General features: G+C 47.5%; 1 protein-coding gene across 1 annotated transcript in view; it reads left to right on the forward strand.

Moving 5' to 3' along the window:
• Positions 1-2,000: 2,000 nt before the first annotated feature.
• The window catches only part of LOC147736994 (uncharacterized), an 85,689-nt gene continuing 65,430 nt past the window's right edge, over positions 2,001-22,259 (forward strand). Inside the window, exons 1-2 of the mRNA XM_086955442.1 lie at positions 2,001-2,466; positions 2,635-4,275. Coding sequence (XP_086811568.1) covers positions 2,001-2,466; positions 2,635-4,275 — 2,107 coding nt within the window. The remainder of the gene's footprint in view (positions 2,467-2,634; positions 4,276-22,259) is intronic.

Here is a 22,259-nt window from a genome sequence, read left to right on the forward strand (position 1 = left end):
ACCAGAGGGTGGCAGTGGTGAACCAGAGGGTGGCAGTGCTGAACCAGAGGGTGACAGTGGTTAACCAGAGGGTGGCAGTGGTGAAACAGAGGGTGGCAGGGGTGAACCAGAGGGTGGCAGGGGTGAACCAGAGGGTGGCAGTGGTGAACCAGAGGGTGGCAGTGATGAACCAGAGGCTTGCAGTGGTGAACCAGAGGGTGCTGTGCCCATACACGACCGCATGGGTAACTTCGCCATGCAAGCGGCCTGCAAACATGCAAAAAGCCCCGCGAACACGCAAAAAACCCTGCGAATACGCAAAAAAATAAAAATTCGCGGATTTTGCGGATTGCGAATCCGATTTCGCGCGAATTCATGGAACGCGAATTCGCAAATTTCGCCCATATCATGGCTTGGATGGAGGGCTTTGAGCTGGCAGGGGCGCAGAGGTATTCTACAGGGGACAAGAGAGAGGGTGCCAAGAGCATTTGTGATGTTATGGGGGTGGATCAGGGATACAATCGACGGGGGCTAGATGGGGCAGTGGAGAGTGGATTGTTCGTACTGATGAATCAAGGAGGGAGGGGGACGGAAGGGTGGGGTGTGTTGATTAATGCTGACATGCTGGTTGTGTTCATGTACAATAAAATGCAAAGAAAAAGAAGAAAAAGAAAGTAATGTGAAGCAGCGCATAGCACTGCTTCGCATTACTTCACACATTGGGACCTGCCAAGGGGGGTGCATGGGCGTTCCCGTGCAACCACCCAAGATTTCTCATGCTAACCCCATTTTACCAAATTCAGTAGATTGGGTTTAGCGTGAGAAAACTGCACCATTTTAAACAAGACACAAGGAAGGGGAAATGAATTAATTTCTCCTTCCTTTTCTGACTTTGAATGCGTGCTGCACTGCGCAACATGCATACAAAGTGGGAAAAGCCTTCCCTCGTGTCTGACATAGTATTTTGTACAGGAAGGGTGTCCTTCCTGTACAAAACCGTTGCTGGACTCACACACACACACCCTAGCGCTCTGGTGCTAAGGTGTATGCTTGATGCAGTGCCGCTGTAATCAGTGCCGACGCAAGGGAAAGGGAAGGAGAGAGCCATATCTTTGAAAATATGGTGCTCTCCTGTTCCCTTCCTGTCGTGCCACGCAGCGCAGCCTTGCGGGGGGAGGGCTGCGCTGCATTGTGTGGAGATTTGGTAAATCTCCCCCGAAATGTCTTTTACAACTAGTTAAACATTGTGAATTCTCATTCCATTATGTTTCAATTTAGTAATTTTAGATATCTTTACATCCAACAGAAAACAAGCCTTGAATGTATGAAATGACCATCAATAATGAAGCGAATGCTGTAAATCTTCAATCATAGCAGAAATATTGAGCTACAGTATTCAGGAAAACATCAGCACAGTCGGCGACAGGGGAACCTGCACACATACTGACAGATCCCGGATGAAGCATCAAGGGCAGTTCAGTGATTGCAAGAGGCTGAGCTGTGCACCTCCAAGCCACAAGACGAAGAAATGACCTTAGGAAAAATAAGACAACAACAACAACAAACCGCCTCCTGTATAAACAAGTGTCCAACACCAGCTTTGATCATCGGATCGGTATGATGTGATTACCGCAGTGCTCTATTTTATAAAATGATGACAAACCATCACTCCGTGCTCTAGGAGAATTGTAAACTCTTTCTGGACAAACCACAGTAACCAGAGAAAAGCACAACAGAGTGGAGCCAGACAACTGACGGGTAAAGGAAAGATGAGTTCTATCTACAATACAATAGACTGTCCTAATTTGCACAGGCCAGAAGGAAGATACATCTTTACCCGCAATCGTGCATAGCCATAATCCAATCTAAAGGCACAATCGCCTACAAAGACACCTTCTACGTATTAGGAGTGTGGCAAATATTTGGTGGCTATTGTACTTTATTGTTAAAACAGAAATCAAACGTGTAAAATACAGCACGCATATTAAATGTGTGAGAAAAACACAAGTGCTTTATCAGTCATGTTGGCCCATCAGGAAATGCAGTCATGGGATGTAGACAAATATATACCCGACCCACAGACACTAACCAAGAAAGAAGAATCATACACATACAGCAAGAGCTTTAGTTTGTCATCACAACTCAAGCTTCTTCAACAAACCTACACAGGAGAAAAAACATTCAAGTGCAGTGAATGTGTGAAGAGCTTTAGTCAGTTATCAAGCCTTCAAACACATCAGCAAACACACACAGGGGAAAAACCTTTCAAGTGCAGTGAATGTGTCAAGAGCTTTAGTAGGTTATCAGAACTACAGAGACACCAGCGAACACACACAGGGGAAAAACCATTCAAGTGCAGTGAATGTGTGCAGAGCTTTAGTAGGTTATCAAGCCTTCAAAGACATAATCAAACACACACAGGGGAAAAGCCATTCAAGTGCAGTGAATGTGTGAAGAGCTTTAGTAGGTTATCATACCTAAAATGTCATCAGCGAACACACACAGGGGAAAAACCCTATCATTGTAGTGAATGTGACAGTAGTTTTCGAGACTCTTCAGCATTAAGGAATCATCAGCTAACTCACACAGGAGAAAAACCATTCAAGTGCAGTGAATGTGCAAAGTGCTTTAGTCATTTATCAAGCCTTCAAACACATCAGCGAACACACACAGGGGAAAAACCATTCAAGTGCAGTGAATGTGCAAAGTGCTTTAGTCATTTATCAAGCCTTCAAACACATCAGCGAACACACACAGGGGAAAAACCATTCAACTGCAGTGAATGTGGGAAGAGCTTTAGTCGATTATCAGCCCGACAAATTCATCAGCGAACACACACAGGGGAAAAACTCTATCATTGTGGTGAATGTGACAGTAGTTTTAGTTACTCTACAGCATTAAGGTCTCATCAGCGAACACACACGGGGGAAAAACCATTCAAGTGCAGTGAATGTGGGAAGTGCTTTAGTCATTTATCAAACCTTCAAAGACATCAGCGAATACACCCAGGGGAAAAGCCATTCAAGTGCAGTGAATGTATCAAGAGCTTTAGTAGGTTATCAGAACTACAAAGACACCAGCGAACACACACAGGGGAAAAACCATTCAAGTGCAGTGAATGTGTGCAGAGCTTTAGTAGGTTATCAGAACTACAAAGACACCAGCGAACACACACAGGGGAAAAGCCATTCAAGTGCAGTGAATGTATCAAGAGCTTTAGTAGGTTATCAGAACTACAAAGACACCAGCGAACACACACAGGGGAAAAACCATTCAAGTGCAGTGAATGTGTGCAGAGCTTTAGTAGGTTATCAAGCCTTCAAAGACATAATCAAACACACACAGGGGAAAAGCCATTCAAGTGCAGTGAATGTGTGAAGAGCTTTAGTAGGTTATCATACCTAAAATGTCATCAGCGAACACACACAGGAGAAAAACCCTATAATTGTAGTGAATGTGACAGTAGTTTTCGAGACTCTTCAGCATTAAGGAATCATCAGCGAACTCAAACAGGAGAAAACCCATTCAAGTGCAGTGAATGTGCAAAGTTCTTTAGTCATTTATCAAGCCTTCAAACACATCAGCGAACACACACAGGGGAAAAACCATTCAAGTGCAGTGAATGTGCAAAGTGCTTTAGTCATTTATCAAGCCTTCAAACACATCAGCGAACACACACAGGGGAAAAACCATTCAAGTGCAGTGAATGTACAAAGTGCTTTAGTCATTTATCAAGCCTTCAAACACATCAGCGAACACACACAGGGGAAAAACCATTCAAGTGCAGTGAATGTGCAAAGTGCTTTAGTCATTTATCAAGCCTTCAAACACATCAGCGAACACACACAGGGGAAAAACCATTCAAGTGCAGTGAATGTGCAAAGTGCTTTAGTCATTTATCAAACCTTCAAACACATCAGCGAACACACACAGGGGAAAAACCATTCAACTGCAGTGAATGTGGGAAGAGCTTTGGCCGATTATCAGCCCGACAAATTCATCAGCGAACACACACAGGGGAAAAACTCTATTGTTGTGGTGAATGTGACAGAAGTTTTAGTTACTCTACAGCATTAAGGAATCATCAGCGAACACACACAGGGGAAAAACCATTCAAGTGCAGTGAATGTGCAAAGAGCTTTACTCTGTTATCACACCTTCAAAGACATCAGCGAACACATACAGGGGAAAAACCATTCAAGTGCAGTGAATGTGCAAAGAGCTTTAGTCGGTTATCACACCTTCAAAGACATCAGCGAACACACACGGGGGAAAAACCATTCAAGTGCAATGACTGTGGGAAGAGCTTTAGTCAGTTATCAACCCTACGAAAACATCAACAAACACACACAGGGGGAAAGCCACTCAAACGCAATGAATGTGAGAAGAGCTTTAGTCGACGATCAGAGCTACAAAGTCATCAGCGAACACACAGGGGGAAAACATAGAAGGGCACTGAAAGTGAGAAGGGCTTTGGTCAATTTTTGATCCCACACAGCCCTCAGTGAATACACTCCTTCATTTAACTCACATGGAAATAATCCTAAAGATGCAGAGATTCCGGAAAGAAGTTAAGAACATCAAAAATAATATTGACCCATCTAAGGATATAGACAAGAGCAGAACAGTGAAGTTATTGTGAGAGAAATGAATTACGGAAAAAGATAAAATTTAAATTATGTATGACATTAAAATACCAATGATAGAAGACCTGAATAGCAGTAAAGAAGAAAAACAGATAACAGTATTTGCAGAATTATAAAAGTGTTTGTTTTCAGTGATTGTTCACTTCCGTACACATAGCAAAGTGACATGATGTACCAGGATACACAGTAGGAGACAAGCACAATGTGGATTAAAAGAAAAGAAACATTGTTGATTTTTATTTGGTGAAGAAGAGATACAAAGAAAAACATTCAATCGCCCTGACCGCACTACCTGTAAAAGCAACACTGAACAATTCTGGGACTAACAGCGGTATTTTCAGCTAACTTGTCGGATTAGTGATAAAACCTATAAACCCAACACACCCAGAGTGGACATGTTGTCAGGGCTCTGGAGATGGAAGCTTCATTGGTAAAATGCATGTATTACTATTAACAAATGCCACTGCAGTATTTATTTATTTATTTTTATTTATTTATTTATTTACTGACACTTATAGAGCGCGAACGATTACCCTTGGGTGTCTGTAATAAAATAAAGCGAAGCACAGGTGTTATTTTTAGATATAAAAGAGCATATACCTTGTTTTTATGTAACCTTTGCTGCATCTTTTACACACTGTTATCGGTTGATGGATCAGCTCTTGCCTCGCGCATTATTACTAAGTGCGACCCGTGGCTCCTCTCCGACTTGGCTCTCCCTATTCATTTTGTGACTTGCCAAACTCTACTTTTTACCAGAATTTAGCCATTGTAAGCAGTAGACTCTGTTTGAAGAATGTGGTGAAATAGCGAAATCTCACATCAAAAGCATATATGTGCCAGGACAATCAGTTGCAATCGCAGCAACTCATCTTCCACACTTGATTGTCCCTTGTCCTCAAATGTTCGGAAGAATTTGTTGTATGAATACCAGAAGTGGCAGTGACATTCATGAAGTTAAAGCTAACAGGAGTGTGTGGGAGATGGAGAGGAGGAGAGATAAAGAGAGTGAGAGTGACAAAGAAAGGGGGAGAAAAAGAGAGAAATGGAAGGATGGGGAACGGCACGTTATTAGTACTCACCTAAAAATAGAAGAAGCAGCGGAATACATGTCAATGTGTGACATCACCAGAGAAACGGTCGAACACCTGTGAGTTTAATGTTTATTTTTAATACCTATAGACTCATGTCCTGCCAATAAACAGGGCACAAGTAAGGAAAATAGTGAAGGAGCCCATTATCATATGCAAATCACAGTGACGTCACATGTAGTGGCATCACAAGAAGTGATGTCAGGCCCTTACAATAATTTTCACGTGAAAGGTTGACGGCCTGTTTTAAAAACAATAAACAAGAAACATAAAATAATGTAAAAATAAGTTTTTGGTTTCAGTTTTTTACATCATGTGTTTTGCCCACTATTAGTTTGTAACTAAACTCGGAAATGACTGAAAGTGTAAATAAAATGTGCTTTTAATTTGCGCTTGTTTCCTGACGTTATTCTTTATCCAGGTCCTAAACCCCAAAGTGTTTCACATTTACAATGTATTAAGCAATAGAAGGGCTAATTGTGTCAAGTTCTCTGTTCCTCTCTTGCACCACTCACACAAACATACACTCAGAGGCCTGTGTCTGCAGTGCTGGGGCACAAAGTAACAATTACCAGTTGCAGGCTAAGGAGCTAGGTGGAACTGAGTCCCGTTTCTAGATGATAGTGGGGGGACCCCTTCAAACTGTGGCTACCCTCCGACTTGTGCCATGCCGATAAAGCAATAGTGAATTTGAATAATTCATGATGAATTGAAATGAGAGAAAGAGAAGAACAGAGCAAGGTGCAGGATATATTAAAGAAAATGAAAAAAAGAGACACAAGACTTTAACCTGTTCTGTGTACTAGCACTTTACGTAAACAAGTTGTGCTGTGCGTTGTGAGCAGGCTGTCACGCCCTTTGTATGCAAATGAGATTCTGTGACCAGACAACCCCAGGCTCCCATCTCTTCTAGCGCGGATGATAATGTGAGCACTGTAAGGTAATCACAAACTAGGACTAAATTGAGAAACAATTGGCTTCCAGGTCACACAGCTGTTGTTATGTAGTTCTTTATTAATTCTTTTTCATTTACTTTAATTTGCAGCATTCCTCCAGGCTACTTTTTCTCAGTATTACACTTCATGTCGCTCATTTGTCGGCATGGGTTTTGTCTTCACACTAGTCTAGGACAGGCCTTCTCAAGGTAGAAGGCGCTGTAATAGGAATAATAAATCAGACATATATGAAATTGTATGTAAACAAATGTGTGCCTTTCAGTTATCAGGCACCGCCAGACTCACATTTACACTTGTAATTGAGCACCAGACTAAAGTGACTCCTCCCTGTATAAGTATGTGCCATCAGTAATCGGGCTGATGGTTCCGCTGATGGCACAGCAAATACAGTTTTTGGGATTGTGCGCATTGGCCTAAATTTTAATTGCTGAAGTTGCACGCAGTTTCGCTGATGCGCACAGTTAATAAGGCTTGTGGATATTGCGCACTGTAAGCAGATCACTGCAGTTCACCCTTAAGTAGTAACTAGGTCAAAACATAGTACGTGGGGCGTGGCCTGGTGCCAGCGAAGATGGCCGCCTGACTCGGAAGCTCCGTGGAGCCGAGCCTTCATCCCGTATAAATCCGCTCAATACCTGGAGAATCCTACACTCCATATGCGGCTCTGAATCGGCGCTAGGAAGGGGCACCGACTGATCCGTCTCCGGCCGCGCTGCCTGCAGCGGGAGCCGAGTTACGGCCCTGTGGTCTGGGGCCGGCTGCCGGCGGGAAGCGCTGAAGCAGCGCGAGTGGCCTCAGGTCTCAGGCAAGGGCCCGGCTCGGCGGCCTAGTTGGGCGGTTACGGAGCTCGACTCGGCCTGAGGGGAGCCATCTGGTCTGCATCGTGTGGCCCAAAAGTGTAGCGCTGCCAGTTTGGGACTACCACACGCTGTCCTACATCGAGGCTGGCTGCAGGCACCAGTGGTTGGGAAGGTTTGGAGGCGGACCGGAGGACACCTCAGGAAAGCAACCGGGGCTGCGTGGGTCCCGGTTCAAAGACAGTAAGCTAGACGCAGAATAAGACTGTCGGTGAGGCAGTGGGCGGCTGGACGGGCCCAGCACAGCAGGCGTGCATATCAGCGTAGGGGCCCCCGGCAGAAGAGGAGACGGACTGCAGGAGAATCGAGAAGGCGGGACTGAGAGGCCGCGGCGGTGATTTGGCCCCCTTGAGTGAACCCTCTCCCGGAAGGCAGGGGTGACCATCACATGCGTGGGGGCAGATAACGTGCGACACCCCCCCGGGCAGGACAGGAGGCCGGCTGCGGAGAAGGGACGCCTGCAGCCTGCATACACGAGACGGAGCTGCGGCCAGCAGGACAGGGTTGTGTGCGGCAGCGAAACGTGCCACCTACTGGGGTGCGGCGAAGAGCATAGCGGAGGGAGCGCTTCACAGCCTTGGGCCTGGACCGGTGGAGTGGAGGCCTGCCTGGTGATTTGAATGCCTGAGCTGCGGGTGTGCCGAATATCAACAGTGGCTGCAGATGCCATTCTTGGATGGACCGGGGCGTGTTGCGTGCCACAGACTGACCGCGTGGGATTATAGCAACATGAGGCCCAAATACAATACAGCGACGCAATCAAACAAACTGGACAAATACACGGTCCAGATGGGGACACCACAAGCGGAGAATGCTGCAGGTGACCAATCAGGCGCGAAAGAACCATCGCTGGCCTCCATCATGGCAGCCATACAGTCACTTGGCGCCAACTTAGAGGCGAAAATTGACAAGGTCTCCATCGAAGTAAATCTCCTCCGGGTCGACCTCGGGAAAACATCAGAGAAGACGAATGCTAACGAGGCCGACATCAAGGTGCTACAGAAGTCAACCAAGGCACTGGAACAACGTGTCAACGACCTAGTGCACCAACACTGCCAAGTGGCGTTGCGGCTGGAAGACCAAGAAGGGAGGGCCCGCAGAAGCAATATACGGGTCGTAGGCGTACCGGAGGATTTGGAGGGGCCCAGTGTGGAACTTTTCCTGAAAATTCTCAATCACTTGAAGCCTAAACGCCTCTCCAACATATTCACCGTGGAAAGGGCGCACTGTGCACCTATCCCTAAACCCAAACCAGGGGCGCCGCCCAGGACCATTATTGCAAAAATCCTGAACTATAGGGATAGAGACTCCATCTTGCAAGCAGCTAGACAGGCCGGGGACCTCCGCTACGACAACGCCACGATTCGTTTTTTTCCGGACTTTACCCTTCAGGTACAACGATTGAGGCGCTCCTTTGTAGACGTGGAGGTAGCGCTGAGGGAGAGAGGCATCAAATACATTATGTTTTTTCCTGCCAAGCTCAAGGTTCTTGCTGGAGGCAAATCTTTATTCTTTACCTCGCCTGCGGACGTGCAGGACTGGACTGACCGGAAGATGTCGACGGCTTGGGATCAGGCCAGAGGTGGGAGTTGGAGAGACGCACAGGCTGCGTTGCCAGAGTCTGTGGCCGGCAGGTCGGACGTTGATGGACAGAGTCAGCGCTCGTGGAGGTCGAGGTCTGCAAGTCCTCGTTGGGGGACGGTTCGAGAGGCGACTGAACATTGAGGGCGACGGACCCGCAACTGTGGACCTCTGCTTACTGTAATGTACCGAGGGTTTGTGGTTTGGGTGTGGGTCATGATTTTTCGAAGGACTTCTGGTTGGGGGGGAGGGAGAGACGATGTTGTATGATACGCGGAGGAGGGCCGTGCTATTATTGGCGGCTGTGCTGAAGATCCCCCCCTCTCTTTTCCAACTCCGTGAACCAAGTGAGCCCGCGAGGGGCTGCCTTCTCGTCCAAAGGAGTGTAATGCAGACTGAAAATGAATGACTCTTTAGATACATGGAGTGTAGATTTTTCATGGTACACTGTTACAGTTTACGGGGAGGGCATGGGTGGCGGCTGGAGCTGGAGCCGGCGCACACCCCACTTGCACAAGGTTCATCTGTTGGGAAAAAGGGGTTGTTTTTCTGTTTTATTATTCTCCTGATTCCAGGTTGGGTAACGGGCGAAAGGCGCTCTGCTAATTGGGGACGTGGGTAGTTCGAGACCTGTTGAGCAGGGAAGCAGGGTTGGGGGGGTTGCATTTGTTGGGGGGGAGGGACGAGAGTGAGGGGGGAGAGACAGGGACGGTTGCACATTGGAGGGGGAGGGGCGAGGTTGTTAGCAGCACACCACGGCAGGGCACATATTCTGAAACAGCAACATAGGACACACAGGAGAGCACTGGTTAGCTACAGGGTCCATGGCTATGAAGTGGGATATGAGTCTTAAACTAATTAGCTGGAACGTCAATGGTATGGGGGACAAACTCAAACGGTGTATAGTGCTGCAGTTTGTGAACAAACACTTGCCAGACGTAGTCTTAATGCAGGAGATGCACCTGAGGGGGAACACATGCCAGGCACTAAACAGATGGGGATACACACTAGTGGCACATGCCGGTTTCACTTCGGGGTCTCGAGTGGTAGGTATTTTGGTGCGACGCACCTTTCCCATGGTGGTGGAGGTGGATCCCATGAGGCGCTTTGTGGCTATTTCTGGGAAATGGGAGGGCCGTAGACTCACCCTAGTGTCGGTCTATATCCCTCCAGGCCTCCAGACACAATCCTATAGTGACCTGGGAGAGCTCGTACTGTCCCTCACGGAAGGCCTCTTGCTGCTGGGTGGTGACTTCAACGCGGTGGTCTCGGGCAAATAGACAGGCAACCGGCGAGAGATATCGGGTGGGGCAGCGGTGGCTACCCAATCTCCTGGAGGCGTTCGGACTGGTCGATCTATGGCGCCTCCTGCACCCGACACAAAAACAGTACACTTTCCTGTCAGGTCCTCACCACACTTTTTCGCGCCTAGATTCCCTCCTGGCACCAATGCACCAGGACATGACGATACGTGAAGTCACCCACCTGGCAAGGGGCATCTCGGATCACTCCCCTCTCTGGGTGCATCTTACGCTAGGCGACCGGCAGGTTAGCTGTGTCGCTCCCATTGCCGCGTGGCATTTGAAGGGTGAAGCTATACAGAAGAACGTTACCCAGGTGATCGATCGCTACTTTGATGAAAACCCGGGGTCTGTGGACTCGGGGGTGGTCCTATGGGAGGCCTTCAAGACGGTGGTAAGGGGAGAAGCACTCTCAGCAATAGCGGGACGCCACAAGGAACATGAGACACAACTGCAGACTCTGGAGTCTGAGTTGCATACCCTTGAGGACACTGCGCAACGCACTGGGAGCCTAGACACGATACACCGGCTCCAATTGAAGGCCACAGAGTACAGGGACCTTGCTACAGACGCAGCCAGGACATTGGCGAGGGACAGAGAAGGGAGCTCTATGATCAAGGAGATAAGGCGGGCAAACTTACAGCCTGGTTGGATAGGAAGCAACAGGCTCAGAAGGTGGTTGCTGAGTTGCAGATGGCTACGGGAACGGTTCTAACGGACCCGCAAGATATAGTCAGGGAGTTAGCGTCATACTATCAACAAGTTTACGCTCGGAGATCCGCAATGACGGAAAGTGATTCGGCGGCCTTCTTGGAGGACATTGTCCTCCCATCCCTCTCCGAGGTCGAAAAAGAGACTCTAGAAGCACCCCTGGTGGTGGAAGAAATAGTGAAGGCCATCAATGAACTTCGCCCTGGGAAGGCCCTAGGGCCCAATGGGCTACCTGTGGAGCTCTATAACCTCAAACCAAATGGCCTGGGTGAGCACCTCGAGCGGATGTTCGAGGAAAGTAGGGAGCTAGGTAGTCTGCCCCATGACCAGCGGATAGCCACAATCCTGGCAATCCCCAAGGTGGGGAAGCCTAAAGAGTTCTGTGCCTCCTATAGGCTGATATCATTGCTCAACGTGGAACCAAAACTCCTGGCCAAGGTTTTTGGCAACAGGATCAGACTGGTCCTCCATACACTGGTGCACCCAGACCAATCGGGCTTCATGCCTCACCGCAATACAGCGTTGAATCTACAACGCCTCCATGGGGTGCTGGGCTGCTGCCACCGGCTACGCAGAGAGGCAGTGGTGGTGTCATTAGATGCGGCCATTGCTTTCGATACCCTAGAGTGGCCGTACATGATGACAGTACTTCTAAAGTTGGGGTTCGGCCCTAGCTTCATTAGCTGGGTACAGCTCCTTTATGCAGATCCGTTAGCTCAGGTCGTGGTCAACAACCAACTTTCAGAGGCCCTTCAGTTTAGGGAAGGGGCACGACAGGGATGCCCCCTCTCACCCCTGCTATTTGCTTTGGCCCTTGAACCATTGGCAGCGTGGATGAGGCAGACCCCCTCACTGCAGGGGATACAATGGGCAGACGGCTAGGAGGATAGGATCTCGCTTTATGCAGACGACATCCTCCTGTACCTCACGAAGCCACAAGAGTCCCTAGCGGCAGCACTAGACATTTTCCGGAGGTTTGGGGAGTACTCTGGTTACACTATTAACTGGGGGAAATCTCTCATTTATGTTTTGCACGGACCCCCCCCCCCGCAGAGACCTGCCGATTGCCCGATCCAAATAGCCAGCAACGTGTTCACATACCTAGGCATTTACATATCCAAAGACCGTGCTGCACGGTACGAGCGAAACCTTTTGCCTCCCCTGTGGCAGCTCCAAAGAGACGTAGCGGTCTGGAAGAACCTCCCACTATCGCTACGAGGCCGGGCCGCCCTATTTAAAATGATGGCGCTGCCAAGATTCCTTTATGTCCTCCAGAATCACCCGGACCTAGTCCCGAATAAATACTTTGCCGCTTTGAGGCAACCCAAAGGGACCTTCTCTGGGCGGGTACGCCCCGCATCTCCCTCCAGAAGCTAACTCTGGGCTGGTTTGATGGGGGGATAGCATTACCTGACATCAGGAAATATTACTGGGCGGCGCATCTATCGGCCATAAATCAGGGGACATACTGTGCAGGTAATGACCCTGGGTACGAGATGGACAAATGGCTCCTTCCAGGGGGGAACTTCGAGGCGGCTCTTTACTCCAGACAGGGAAGGTACCGATTGACGGGGCCGACCAAACACTCTGTCCAGCTGTGGCACATAGTTCAGAAGAAACTGGGCTGGGTGGGCAAACTTACCCAGGCAACCCCACTGTGGCCTCTGAGAGGCTAGGCACCCTTAGCCGCACGAAGGGCTTTAGGAACTGGGACTTATTAGGCATTTCTCGGGTCAAGGACTTATGGGGCCCCGCGGGAGTGCTCACATTTGACACCCTTCAACGCACATATGATCTGGCTCAGACAGAACACTTCCAATACATGCAAGTCCGACATGCACTACAGGCCAAAATTCCTCCTAGGACGCAGCTCCCAGAGTCCTCACCACTAGAGGACAGACTGCTAGATGGCCACCTCCCGGAAAAGGCCATATCACTCACGTACAAAAAACTCATTAACCATACCCCTGACCCACTGTGGGCCCTTAAAGAGAAGGGGGAGGCAGACGGACTGGAAATTGACGACGAAGAATGGCGCGAGGCGCTAGCGTCCCCAAAAGAGATAGCAATACCAGCCAAGTTGCGACTCATTCAATTAAAAGTCCTACACAGAGTGTATATTTCAGGTACCCGGCTGGTCCTGATGGGCCGCAGCGATGACGGACTCTGCCGAAGACGGTGTGGGGAGGTGGGAACCTTTCTACACATATTGTGGGAATGCCGGGAGGTGCAAGTTTACTGGGCACAGGTGCTTGATTGTATGAGAGATGTGTGGGGGTGGAATTGCAGCCTGAAGCGAAGAGGTGCCTCCTTAACATCTGGAAACCCTCTGACCACCCTGCAAAGGGCAAAATATGAGCCACGCTGGGTCTGGCAATAGCAAAAAGAAACATCGCAAGCCTATGGGGTGCGGCCACACCACCAACACTGGGGGCCTGGCAGAAAGATATGGACTGGAATATGGTGCAGGAAAAGACGGTATACGTGTCTAGAGGCTGTCCAAGGAAATGGGTTGCTGTATGGGCTAAATGAAATGAGTACAGAGGCAACATCTGTGAACCCCCCATGATCAGGACTGTTGACGAGCTAATTGATTAAAGTATAGAAGAATGTATGAACTGGACCTACTTTCATGATGCTTATTGAAACGTCAAACTATTTAATCCATGTGTCTTCCTGGAAATGTACTATTGCTAATGATAATATGCTAATACGTGCTTGTGCTGTGGTGATTATGATCTTTCTTTATTTTGAAAATAAAAAGAATTAAAAAAAAAACATAGTACGTACATCATACATAATGTCAGTGCCCCTCCCTTCTTGTTGACATCTCCAGGAGTTCCTCCTCTCTCGTAGCTGAAGTGAAAGAAGGTTTTCACACATTATGCTCGTGTCTGTGGTACTTCCTTAAGCGCAGAGAGGAAAGCCTCATGATTAATGCATTGTTTGGGCTCTGACGGACGAGAATTCTTTGAACACCTTCCTGAACTCTCTGATAGTGACTCCGACACTCTTAATGAATACGAGATCTGCTTCAAAAAGTTGGACTTGCACTACCTCCCCAAAGTGAGTACTGTCCTTGAACGATATCTTTTTGGGAGAAGGATGCAAAGGCAGGATGAGTCAGTCAAACAGTACGTGACTACCTTGCACAAATTGGCTTCCACGTGCAATTTTGGTGCAGCTTAGAGGAGCGGTTAAGATATCAGTTCATGTTGGGATGCGCCCTCGACAAAACGAGAGACGCCCTGTGGCAAAAAGAAAAGCCATTGCTTCAAGAAGTGCTGACCATAGCCAAAAGTCACTAGCATTCAAGAGCGTGTGTTGATATTATACGCAAAGACAGTTCAGGTGAAAAAAGGAGAACATTGATGTCAAGGTGCTGGTGGATAGATTTGTTGAACCCAAATCGAGCACCACTTCAAAACCCTTTAACACAAACATTTTTCAGGTGAAGTACTTCAGGTGTGAAGTGTAAAGTCCATGGGTCGCTCACTACTGACCTCACCAGCGGGTGTAACCCAAGAGCATCACAGTAGATGCAGTCTTTCTAGGCATGTATGCCTTTCTTAGCCTCTGAAAGTGTAGAAAGCAAAGTTGCAGCACCAACTCTGTACACCGGTGTTTCGGAATTATTGTTCCTCATCAGCAGAGTGTAGGTTTCTTCAGGGTTTGCTGGCCTTGAGAGGTACCAAACTTGAGAACACTTGGCCGCCTGCACAGCAAACCCCGAAGAATCCTACACTCTGCTGATGAGGAACAATAATTCCGAAACACCGGTGTCCAGAGTTGGTGCTGCAACCTTGCAAAAACACACGAATATTCGAAAAGCGCACACGCTACAAAGACTGCATCTACCATGATGCTCCTGGGGTTCACTCGCTGGTAGGTGGAGTCGGAGTGCGACCTTAGACTTTTCTACTTCAGGTGTGGCAACTCTGGCCATATGGCCAACTTTAAAGACCGCCCAGGCTGGAAGGCCATGTGAAAAACTTGTGAGAGAAAAGGTCACGTCTCAAAAAGCTGCAGAACGGGCAACAAGCATAAAAAAGTCATGGAAGTTGAACTTTATGAAGAAGAATTGGAAGGAATCAATATTCTCCCAGTCACAGGGAACGCTAGTGATGGCCCTCAGGAGCTAGTTTTGATCAATGGTGCTCCAATGAGCATGCTCTTCGACTCTGGGGCCAAGATAACTCTAGTCCCAAAAACATTTTATGACCGTAATTTGCTGGGCAAAGTCACCCTGTTAAAGCCAGACATTAGACCAATAGGTTAAGGTGGGGTGACTATTGAGTTGCTGGGTTATTTCTGGGGCACAATTGACTTCAAAGGGAGAGCCATGCCTGGTAAAATCTATGTCTTGATGTAAGTGGATTCGCTCATAAGTTGGTTCCATCAGCATGATCTACATATCTGCCTTGATCACAATGAGATCTGTCTGCGTAAAAGAATTACCACCAGTTAGGGTTGCTAGTAATGGTAATTGAGACTGGATCAAGGAATTCCCTGAGGTCTTTGCTGGTGAGCTGGGTGTGTCTCAAAAATGATGTACATCGGATAAAGGTCAAATCTAATGCTGTTCCAAAAACAGCTAAGGTTAGGAATGCACCTCTGTTAGAAAGGGAGAGCATGAAAGTTGAATTAGACAATCTCTTAGCCAAGTGCATCATTCAAGAAGTTGGAGCAATGGAGTGGGTCTCTCCTGTTATTATGGCCCGCAAGCCAATGGGGAAGCCAGGCTCTGTGTCGGCTCGAGGGAGCTCAACAAAGCAGTTATTGTTGAACATTACCCTTTACCCAACATAACTAAAATGCTGGATTCTCTTGAGGGGGCAAGGCATTTTTCATCCTTGGACTTGACCTCCGCCTATCACCAGGCCGGGCTTCAATCAATCAATCAATCATAGCATTTGTAAAGCGCAGTACATACCCGTGAGGGTCTCAAGGCGCTAGGGGGGGGGCTGCTGCTACCGTTCGAAGAGCCAGGTCTTGAGGAGTCTCCTGAAGTTTAGAAGGTCTTCGGTCTGCCGTAGGCAGATGGGGAGGGTGTTCCACATCTTGGCGGCGAGTTGGGAGAATGATCTGCCACCGCCGGTCATTCTTCGAATGCAGTAGACGGTGGTGAGGGCGTGGTCTGCGGAGCGGAGCTGGCGGGTGGGATTTTAAAGGCTGAGTCGTCTGTTGAGGTACGCTGGTCCGGTGTCATGGAGTGCCCTGTGTGCATGGGTGAGGAGCTTGAAGGTTATCCTCTTGTTGATGAGGAGCCAGCCCAGGTCTTTCAGGTGGGGTGTGATGTGGTGACGGGAGATGTCGAGGATCAGGCGTGCTGAGGCGTTCTGGATGCATTGAAGTCATTTCAGGAGTTTGGCTGGGGCTCCTGGGTAGAGTGCGTTGCCGTAGTCCAGTCTGCTGCTGACGAGGGCCTGGGTGACCGTCCTTCTAGTTTCAGTGGGGATCCACTTGAAGATCCTGCGAAGCATGCGGAGAGTGTTGAAGCAGGAGGAGGAGACGGCGTTGACCTGCTTTGTCATGGAGAGTCCTAGGTTTCGTGCGTGGTTGTTGGGTGTAGGGGATGCTCCTAGTGCCGTCGGCCACCAGGAGTCCTTCCAGGCCGAGGGGGTGGAGCCGAGGATGAGGACCTCCGTCTTGTCCGAGTTCAGCTTCAGTCGGCTGTTCCTCATCCAGTCGGCGATGGCCTACATTCCTTCATGGAGGTTGGTTTTGGGGATGTGGAGGTCCTTGGTGAGCGAGAGGATTAGCTGGGTGTCGTCAGCGTAGGAGATGATGTTTAGGCGACGTGGACGAGTGGTGCCATGTAGACGTTGAACAACGTTGGGCTGAGAGATGAGCCTTGGGGTACGCTGCAGAAGATCTCGGTGGCTTCAGAGCGGAAGGGGGGCAGGCTGATGCTCTGGGTTGTCCCAGAGAGGAAGGAGGTGGTCCAGTCCAGGGCCTTCTCTTGGATTCCGGCATTGTGGAGGCGTGCTCTTAGTGTGCGGTGGCAGACGGTGTTGAAGGCGGCTGACAGGTCAGTGCTGTCCTTCTGGGTGACTCTGTCTCCCAGCTCTTTGCATCACCCCTGGGGAAGAAACAGGAAGTGCCCAGGCATCTGCAGGTCTCGTCAGATCCTGCAGGATGGGAATTCAAGGACAACTCTTCCACTTCCGGGTCCCTGCCAGGAGGGACCCTGCTGCAGGCTAAACCAGCTCTTGCCCTGGGCCTAGGTAAGTTGCCTCAGGTCATGCAGAACTTTAAAATTCAACCACTGGAGTTTAAAATCCATAGTGAAGAGCCTACTATGATGGACACTATGGGCCAGATGTAGGTAAATCTCATTTACCGATTCATAAATACCGAATTTTACCGATTCGGTATTTATGATTCTGTAAATGAGATGTAGGTAAAATTTCGGTATTTTTTACTGAATCGGTAAGATTCAGTATTTACGGTATTTGCTATTGAATCCTATGGGCCTTGAAGCCCATAGGATTCAATAGCAAAGACCGATTCTGTATTTACCGAATCGGTAAAAATACCAAATTGCTAAGGGGGACAGGGCGTCACTTTGACACCCTGTTGCACCCCTGTAACTGGCTTTTGCGCCATGTGGCACACAGATATGCCCTTAGGGCATGTCTGTGTGCCACATGGCACAGGTGTACATGCACAGATGTGCATGTACACAAGAATTCGTAATTTACCATGCAATTGTATTGCATGGTAAATACCGAATTCTAAAGGCCCTGTAGCACTGTCAGAAATGCTACCTACATCTCAAATTACATATTCGGTATTTTTACCGAATGGTAAATTTACCGAATCGGTAAAATTTACAGAATCGGAAAATTTACCGATTCTGTAATTTTACCGATTTGGTAAAATTACTGATTCGGTAAAATTACCGAATATGTCCGTTTTTTGTGCCCCTACATCTCCATAGCCCTTTACCGGTCGGAAACGGCCGAAAATCGGTATTTTTGGCCGATTCCGACCGGTAAAGGGCTACCTACAACTGGCCCCATGTTCTGTAAATAAGCAAATTAAACCTTGTTGTAGTCCTGTGAGAAGTTGGCCTGGCATATGATGTCCACTAGTTCTAGTCAGACCCCCCTGGATATTGCGGCATAGATTTGCAAACTTTGCTGCATTAAAATTGAAATTTAGCGGCACAAAAATGAAAATTGTGCGGCATTATCGTGGCACTTTATTTTACCCGTAATCATTCCTTTTCAGCCTTAAATCAATGGAACCTGTTTTAGCAGAGTATTCCACTTTGAAATAGGCATGTTTAAAGTTTCTCCAACTCTACTGAAGCATTGCTCCAATCTTAACTTCATGGGACAGGGCCGTATTTCTCTCTGAGATGTTCTATTGCCAATGCATGCACCCCTGCAGGGACACCACTTTCACCACTCCCTGCTTTCAGTCACCTAGCCTCCTTCACTCCCTGGGATTACCAGACTGCAAGAGGATGGATCTTGGGCAGTTGGAGGTGACGATCAGTGGTATCCAGTTACGTAAGTCTTGTGATGTGATGTGAGATGAAACTTATATAGCGCGCTACCACTCCAGGGAGTATCTTGGCGCTTGGATTCCAGAAAAACAGCAGGAGTAGATGAAGAGAAACTACCTGTCTATAAGGCACCTCATATAAATCCCATGCATCCGGAGTTAGGCAATGAATAGATCCATGTTTTTAAAAACTTTCTGAATTTTAGTTCAGTGGTAGATTGACGCAGGAATGAGGGAAGTTTGTTCCATGCTTTCACGCCAATAACTGCAATGGATTTTTCTGGTTGACATTTTGAACCTGGGGACATGGAGTAGGTTAGCTGTGGAGGACCTGAGTGATCTTGATGGGTGGTATTGATTGAAGTATTTGCGCAGGTACAGTGGGCCGTGGTGTTGAAAGGCTCTGTAGGCAATGGTAAGAACTTTAAAAAGTATGCGCTTGTGTATTGGGAGCCAGTGCAATGCATCCAAAGCTGCAGAAGCCGAAGATTTCCTAGGCAATCTGAGGACCAGTCTGGCAGCTGCATGCTGGACCATTTGAAGTTTATGCAGGGCTGATTTATTAAGTCCTGCATAGAGGCTGTTACAATAGTCCAGCCTGGATGTTATAAAGGCAACAGCTACTGTGCGTCTGGCACTCAGAGGAAGAAGATCGAAGAATTTTCTAAGGCTCCTGATGATGCCGAAGCATACCCCTGCTACTTCCTTGGCTTGTTGGTTGAATGTCAGAGTATTGTCAAACTTTATGCCTAGGTTTCGAGCAGCATTGATGGTATTAGGGGGGGCTTCTGCTTTTTCAGGCCACCAATCTTATGGAGAGAAGAAATTATTGGGTCCAAAAGGAATAATTTCGGTTTTTGACGAATTACATTTCAGATGGTTGTGTGACATCCATTTGAAGGTTGCTGACAGACATTCTTTCAGTATTTGTTCTGCGTTGAATTGATTTTTATCAAGGGTCAGAACAAGCTGGGTGTCGTCAGCGTAGGTGACAACACTGATGTTATAGGAAGAGATTACATTTAGTAGGGGGACCATATGAAGGTTGAATAGGGTAGGGCTGAGACTAGAGCCCCGCGGAACCCCTGTTTTAGTAGTTTTTTCTTCTGAAGAAAAATCACCCAGCCTTACAATCTGGCGCCTATGTGCTAGGTAGTTTTTAAACCATTCGAACATGGTTCCTGCTATCCCTGCATTAGTAAGGCGATGTAAAAGGATAGCATGGGATACCGTGTCGAATGCTGCAGAGAGATCTAATAGGATCAGGACAGCAAGCTTGCCCTGATCCAATGCAGCACGGATGGTTTCAGTGGATGACAGGAGTGCAGAATCAGTGGAATGGTGGGTCCTGAAACCTGCTTGACAGGGATGTAAAATGTAATTTTCTTCTAGATATGCCATTAGCTGTTTGTTGGCAAAAGATTCTGCAATCTTGCAAATGGCAGGAAGAAGTGAGATGGGGCGTAAGTTGGAGAGGATAGTGGGTTCTTGTAATACCTTTTTCTGTAATGGTTTCACTATCGCTACCTTCCATTGAGGAGGAATCTCCCCCGATTGGAGGGACGAGTTGATGATAGCGTTAATATAAGGGTTAACCTCCTGTATTATGGATTTAAGGAGTATAGGGGGGCAAGGGTCAGAAGGGGATCCTGATTTCAGGGTGGAAATTCCCTGTAAAGAGTCGTCAAGGCTGATATGACTAAATTTTTCCCATCTGGGCTGATGGGGCTTAAGAACAGTTTCACTAGCAGGTTCTGCTGTTACGAAATGGGGGAAGTCTTGAGTAAGCGTTTCTATTTTTGGGTGAAGTAAGTGGCTATGTCATTACATAAAATCTGAGACGGAGGAATCTCTTGGGTTGCAATTTTAGGCTTGGTGAAGCTGTTGACGATTTTAAAAATTTATTTTTGTTTATTATATGCTGCTTCAATAAGAGAAGTAAAATAATTGCTCTTTGCAACTTTGATGGAAGAGTGATATGATCTCCTAGCTTTCTTATATATCACTTTAGCGTCCTTGTCGTAGTTCCGTCGCCATTTGCGCTCTAAAGGCTTAATTTCCACCAGTTGTTCTTTCAGTGTGTCTAGAAACCAGGGAGCAGAAATTTTCCTTTTTCCTATGAAATCTCTAGTTCTTACAGGATTTCTAATTTTATTTCCAATGTCGGTCATCCATCTCTCAAATTTTTGATAATCTGTGGTAGTATTCCCCGAAAGAGTAGGTTTACTTTCCTCGACCCAGCTAGTAAGATCAGGATGTTTCATGATTTTCCCCCAATTGGGTAAAGTGTTGCCTTTATTTGCTACCTCTTTAGGCTTCAATTGGCTCCCTATAAATTCAATATTGAATTCAATGAAGAAATGGTCTGTCCAGGTTTGAGGTATGGGATCCTTTACCGACAATTTATCCAAATTGGAACTGATACAGTCGAGGGAGTGTCCAGCCTTGTGAGTGGCTTCGAGAGTCCTGAGAGTTAATCCCAAGATCTGTAAGGTTTCTTTAAAGTTGGAGGCATGATTGTCATTGGGGTCGTCTAAGTGGAGGCTCAGATCACCAACAAGAGTAAAGTTGGAATATCTGAGGGTCAAGTCGCTCAACACTTCCCCCACACTTGCAAGAAACTGCGTGGGATTGCGGGGAGGGCGATAGAGCAATGCTCCAGAAAAAGTGAAGGTGTCATGCACTTGAATGCAAAAATATAGGCTCTCAGCTTCTTCAGGAAGCTCTCTAATTGAACATTTATAGGTATCTCTATAAATGATAACCAAGCCACCACCACGCTGTTCTACGCGGTCTTGTCTGCAAATAGAATAGCCAGGGGGGACGGCATGGACTATATCTGGGTTGGACCAATCAAAAAGCCAAGTTTCGGTGATAAATAAACAATCTAACTCATTTTCGTTGACTAAATCAAATATGTGAAGAGAGTTTTTACACATTGAGCGAGCATTTATCAGACCGCCCTACAAATAGTTGGGGGTCGATTGATTGACAGTAGGGTGGTAGGGTTTTAGTGTATGTCTACAAACAGAACAGCAAATGGGGCCTGCCCACTTGTCAACGTTAAGGGCATGATGGCAATGGGAATGGGAATTATTTAAGGCTAAAATAGTATTTCTAGATAAAGGAGTCACCTGAGTATAATGGGTGGTCCCTGGCTCTTCCTCGGCGCGGACGAGCGCAGGCGGGCTAGACTCTGGCTCGACTCCGGCGCGGCTATGGCGCGCTCACTGCTCGCGTTCGCTGCGCGAAGCGGTAGCTATCCTCCTTTGTAGTCCCTTCGATAGCGCAAGGGCGCTGGGACTTGTAGTTTTAGTCCTGAAAACCTGAGGGGGCTGATCACGCGTCTCCGGCCACAGAGTCTAATCGTCTGTGAGCAGGATGAAAACACGCGCTGTCAATGCGGTGTGTGATTTTAACAAATGAGGACAATTAAAAACACAAATTACGCCGCAAACAAAACTATCAGTAATACAGTGATTTTAAAATGGACAGACAGGCTATCACCCGGCTTCGCCTCAGGTGCAAAAAGGAAATATTGGTGCGCAGTAGTCAGAGGCAATGGTGTAAAGTTATTGCCAGGCTTCTGCCGCCGATGTAAAGAGGAATCTCGCAACTAAAG

This window comes from Lissotriton vulgaris, chromosome 1_1, assembly GCF_964263255.1.
Source record: "Lissotriton vulgaris chromosome 1_1, aLisVul1.2, whole genome shotgun sequence".
NCBI lineage: Eukaryota > Metazoa > Chordata > Amphibia > Caudata > Salamandridae > Lissotriton > Lissotriton vulgaris.